Source organism: Bufo bufo, chromosome 6 (assembly GCF_905171765.1).
Source record: "Bufo bufo chromosome 6, aBufBuf1.1, whole genome shotgun sequence".
NCBI classification, from domain to species: Eukaryota; Metazoa; Chordata; class Amphibia; order Anura; family Bufonidae; genus Bufo; species Bufo bufo.
Genome location: NC_053394.1, coordinates 360,177,239 through 360,183,261, shown reverse-complemented (window position 1 = coordinate 360,183,261; position 6,023 = coordinate 360,177,239). Strand labels below are relative to the sequence as shown.

Sequence of the window (6,023 nt, the reverse complement as noted above, 5' to 3'; positions counted from 1 at the left end):
TAAAACATCCAAAGTCGATTTGCATAAAACCTTGCTCCATTACTGTACAGTATTAGAATGTATTGGCTCCGATGAGCCGAAGTTATTGCTTTGTGAAGTCTCATGATACTTTGCGTAATAACTTCAGAAATTAATTTCTACTGTAAAAAAACATTTCCTGAACTCGGGTTCAGTTCCAAGTCTCGCTCCTGCTCCGTACAGTATTGAAACAAAGGTTTATTCGAAGTCGATTCGCTCATCCCTAATAGCAACCAATCAGATTCCACCTTACATTGTCAAAAGGATCTGTGAAAAATGAAAGGTGGAATCTGATTGGTTGCTATGGGCACTAAGCCAATATTTCTTTACACTAATTTTGATAAATCCCTCTCTTAGGTCTTTGCTAAATTTCTTTATGTAATTTTTTTATTATTTTAATTTTTTTATTGCAGCAGCCAGATGTTAGCTGTAAGGGTACTTTCACACTAGCGTTATTCTTTCCGGTATTGAGTTCCGTCCTAAGGGGCTCAATACCGGAAAAAAACGTTTCAGTTTTTTCCCAATGTATTTCCGGTATTTTGCCGGAGAAAATACCGCAGCATGCTGCGGTATTTTCTCTGGCCAAAATTCTGGAACACTTGCCGGAACGCCGGATCCGGCATTAATTTCCATTAAAATGTATTAATGCCGGATCCGGTACCTAGTGTTCCGGCAAAACGGATCTGGTTTACCGGTCTGCGCATGTGCAGACCTTTTAAATATGCAAAAAGAGACGGACAGACGGATCTGGAATTTCAATGCATTGATCCGGATCCGTCTACAAATGATAACCATTTGCATACAGATTTCCGGATCCGGCAGGAAGTGCCCCCCAGTAATAGTAATGCCCCCATTAGTGCCCCCCCAGTAATAGTAATGCCCCCATTAGTGCCCCCAGTAATAGTAAGGCCCCCAATAGTGCCCCCCAGTAATAGTAATGCCCCCATTAGTGCCCCCCAGTAATAGTAATGCCCCCATTAGTGCCCCCCAGTAATAGTAATGCCCCCATTAGTGCCCCCCAGTAATAGTTATGCCACCATTAGTGCCCCCAAGTAATAGTAATGCCCCCATTAGTGCCCCCAGTAATAGTAATGCCCTCATTAGTGCCCCCCAGTAATAGTAATGCCCCCATTAGTGCCCCCAGTAATAGTAATGCCCCCATTAGTGCCCCCCAGTAATAGTAATGCCCCCATTAGTGCCCCCCAGTAATAGTAATGCCCCCATTAGTGCCCCCCAGTAATAGTAATGCCCCCATTAGTGCCCCCTAGTAATAGTAATGCCCCCATTAGTGCCCCCCCAGTAATAGTAATGCCCCCATTAGTGCCCCCCAGAAATAGTAATGCCCCAATTAGTGCCCCGCAGTAATAGTAGTGCCCCCTAGTAATAGTAATGCCCCCATTAGTGCCCCCAGTAATAGCAATGCCCCCAGTAATAGCAATGCCCCCATTAGTGCCCCGCAGTAATAGTAGTGCTCTGGAATTTCCCCCTAGTAATAGTAATGCCCCCATTAGTGCCCACCAGTAATAGTAGTGCCCCCTAGTAATAGTAATGCCCCCATTAGTGCCCCCCCAGTAATAGTAATTTATTTTGTAGCCCTCTTTTTTGACTCTTAAGGGAATTTTTTTTTTTTTTGGGGGGGGGGGGGTCAGTAGTGTCTTTTCGACATCACAGTATGCCCTGGATTTTTATTTTTATTTTTTACATTTTTTAGCAGTGAATGAAGCACTCTGGGAGTTGTAGTTTCAGGAGTGCTGGAGGTTGCTGGTCCCTGCTTGAAACATGTAAATGCCAGTGTGTGTTGCATTTTTAATTGCATTTTTGCATGGTGTTTTTTGTGCCAGATGCTAAAACACGTCATATGGACAAAAACACTTAAAAAAAGAACAAAAAAACGCACGGCACAAACCTGAGTGACAGCACCCGTAAGGGAGAACTTGGAAAACTGATATTCCCATTGTAATAACTTGGACACCATTACTAAGGCCACTTACACGTCAGTGAATCACGGATGTGTGCAGTCTGTGGTCTCCATTGACTTTAATATGTGTATTTAATGTGGGTCATCCGAGTTTGGTCCATGGTTTACACAGCTCATTGCTCTGGAAATTAATTTTCAGTGTCCGTGGAATACAGAGGGCAAAAAACAGACATATGGAAGAACACGGATCCTTCACAGACATCTTCATGGATGAACCATTGACCATCTTGTCACAGATGTCATCATGGACCTTAGGCCTCTTACACACAAACTATAAGGCCCCTTTCACATGGGCGAATATTCCGCGCAGATGCGTGAGGTGAACGCATTGCACCCGCACTGAATACCGACCCATTCATTTCTATGGGGCTGTTCAGATGAGCAGTGATTTTCACGCATCACTTGTGCGTTGCGTGAAAATCGCAGCATGTTCTATATTCTGTGTTTTTCACGCAACGCAGGCCCCATAGAAGTGAATGGGGTTGAGTGAAAATCGCAAGCATCCGTAAGCAAGTGCGGATGCGGTGCGATTTTCACGCATGGTTGCTAGGTGACAGTCTATTCACTGTATTATTTTCCCTTATAACATGGTTATAAGGGAAAATAATAGCATTCTGAATACAGAATACATAGTACAATAGCGCTGGAGGGGTTAAAAAAAATTAACTCACCTTCTCCTCTTGTTCGCGTAGTTCCCTGTCTCTTCTTTACTTCTTTAATGATGAACTACCGGCTAGGACCTGTGGTGACGTCAGATCACATGCTCCAATCACATGGTCCATCACCGTGGTGATGTACCATGTGATTGGAGCATGTGATCTGACGTCACCAAAGGTCCTTTAGCCCACAGCTCATCATTAAAGAAGTAAAGAAGAGACCGGGAACTATGCGAACAAGAGGAGAAGGTGAGTTAATTTTTTATAAAAAATTTTTAACTCCTCCAGCACTATTTTACTATGCATTCTGTATTCAGAATGCTATTATTTTCCCTTATAACCATGTTATAAGGGAAAATAATACAATCTACACAACACCGATCCCAAGCCCGAACTTCTGTGAAGAAGTTCGGGTTTGGGTACCAAATATGCGTGATTTTCCTCACGCGAGTGCAAAACGCATTACAATGTTTTGCACTCGCGCGGAAAAATCGCGGGTGTTCCCGCAACGCACCCGCACATTTTCCCGCAACGCCCGTCTGAAAGGGGCCTAAGGATTGTGTCAGGACCTGATGGTTTTGCACACAAGCTTTTTTTTTTTTTGCAATTGCGCCTGACATTAAAAAAATTTTCGTCCGGATTGGATGCGTTTTCCACGTGTGTGAAGAATAACACTCAACATTCTCTAACATTCTCAATGTGACGAACACGTTTTTTACACAAGCCCCATTCACTTCTGTGGAGCCAGAGCTGCGTGAAAAACACAATATAGAAGATGCTGCGACTTTTTCCTGAACCCAGAGATTATCAGTGATAAACGACGCTCGCGTACACAGACCCCTAGAAATGAATGAGTCAGGATTTAGTCCGGATGCTGTGCGTTCAATACACGTATCGCATCCGCACAGAAAACTCACTTTTGTGATAGAGGCCTAATACTTAGGACCTGCCATATATGATCTATCCTTTACATGACAACTCCTGCCATGGCCTCTAGGGGGCACATGCAGCTCTCCACTCTCTCTAGAAGCCACATAGTGATATCACGCTGTTAAGTGGGGATCTGCTCATGCCACAAGCCGGAATCTGTCAACCAGATCCCATTGTTTCCGTGTCAAAGTGGATAATTAGCCGGTTCTAATGTAATAATAACACGTAAAGCTCGCCAAACGCAATGCTCCATTGATATAGCCACACAAAGCCTTAGGGATGAGCGAATCGACTTTGGATGAAACATCCGAAGTTGATTCGCATTAACCTTCGTCTCAATACTGTACGGATTGAGCGCTCCATACAGTATTAGAATGTATTGGCTCCGATGAGCCAAAGTTATTGCTTCGCGAAACTTTGGGTAATAACTTCATAAATTGATTTCTACTGTAAAAAAAAAAACATTTCCCGAACTCGGGTTCAGTTCCCTGTAATCTGTAATCCCCACGTCTGCAGATTGTCTCCTTTTGCATCGTCATGCCGAAATTTTTGTGTAAAACTCTAATTTGACATCTTTTGCGCTCAGGTATCATGAATGGATGAAGTCAGAAGAGCTGCAGAAACTGACCGCCTCCGAGCCGCTGACCCTGGAGCAGGAATATGACATGCAGCGCAGCTGGAGGGAGGATAATGACAGTAAGTGGTGCCGCTCTGGTGGCCACACGTTGAAGTGCAAATATGAATATGCCTCTGATCATTTGGAATCCATTGGGTCTGATTAAAATTTTTGTTCCCGCTGAATGAATTGAAAACTGTTTAACAATGTGTCCTTGTTGTTGTTCTTAACCCTTACGATACCGGAGGTTTTTTTCGTTTTTTCCGTTTTCATTTTTCTTCCCTATTTTCCTTAAGCCATAACTTTTTTATATTTTTCTGGCCACATAGCTGTATGAGGATTATTTTTTGCGGGAGAGGTTGTACTTTCTAATGCCACCATTAAAGGGTTTCTACCACCACATTTTGACCTAATTAGCTGTCAGACACTAGCGATCTGCTAGTGTCTGCTGTACCTAACCATGCTATTGTAATTCCTTTCTCTGCAGCGGTTACCCTAAAAAACGTAGTTTTATTGGTATGCAAATGAGCCTCTAGGTGCTATGGGGGCGTCTTTTCAGCACCCAGAGGCTCCGTCCACTCACCATTTCTGCCGCCTAGCGCGCTCCAGCCCGCCCCTCTGCTCTAGATTGACAGCCTACTCGCGCCTGCAACGTGTGCTTCTGTATTGGGCGCAGGCGCAGCGACTGTTGGACTGCTCCCTGCGCCGTAATTGGCGCAGGTGCAGTGAAGATGCCGGCGCAGGGAGACAGTCACTGCACCTGCGCCGAATACAGAAGCACACGGCGCAGGCGCAAGAATTCGGCCGAGATGGAGAGAAGTAGGCTGTCAATCTAGAGGAGAGGGGCGGGCTGGAGCGCTGGGCGGCAGAAATGGTGAGTGGACGGAGCCTCTGGGTGCTGAAAAGACGCCCCCATAGCACCTAGAGGCTCATTTGCATACCAATAAAACTACGTTTTTTAGGGTAACCGCTGCAGAGAAAGGAATTACAATAGCATGGTTAGGTAGAACAGACAGTAGCAGATCGCTAGTGTCTGACAGCTAATTAGGTCAAAATGTGGTGGTAGAAACCCTTTAATTATGGCATAAAATGTAGTGGGAAGCAGTAAAAATGCAGTTCCTCCACCGTTGTACGGGTTTTGTTCCCACAGCGTTTCGTCTACGGCAAAACTGACCCATGCCCTTCACTCTCTGGGTAAGTACAATTACAACGATAGCCCATATATATATATATAGGTTCTTTATGTCTAAATAGTGCAATTTTTTTTTTTTTACTTTGCAAAAAAAATAAAAATAAATTTACATCACCATTTTCTGACCCCCATAACTTTTATATACTTATGTCTACTGAGCTGTTCAGGGGCTCATTTTTTGCGGAACAATGTGTAGTTTTTATTGATTCAATTTTGGAGCGTGCGTGACTTTTTGATCATATTTTATTGAATTTTTTTTGGGTAAGAGAAGCGATGAAAAAATGGCAAATCGGCCATTTTTACCCTTTTTTCCGTTACGCCATTCGCCGTATTGGAATATTTTTTTTTTTCTATTTTAATAGTATGGGCGGTTTGGGTCACAGTGATACCCATGATGTTTATATTTATTGTTATTTTGGTATTTATTTTTTAATTATATGGAAAGGGGGGTGATTTAAAACATTTTATATTTTTTATTTTTCATATATTAACTTTTTTATTTTCTTTTTTGTGATAAATTTGTGGCTCATATATGAACCTATAAATTGTTTTTTTATTTTGTTCTATCAGGGATTTTTAAAATGCCATGTGTGCGATGTTTACACATCGCTCCAGCGCCGTACATGTACAGCC

General features: G+C 43.1%; 1 protein-coding gene across 1 annotated transcript in view; it reads left to right on the top strand.

Annotated features, from left to right (window-relative positions):
- NAT9 (N-acetyltransferase 9 (putative)) overlaps window positions 1–6,023 on the top strand; it is a 31,297-nt gene that overhangs the window by 378 nt on the left and 24,896 nt on the right. The window contains exon 2 of the mRNA XM_040435708.1: window positions 4,169–4,278. Coding sequence (XP_040291642.1) covers window positions 4,169–4,278 — 110 coding nt within the window. The remainder of the gene's footprint in view (window positions 1–4,168; window positions 4,279–6,023) is intronic.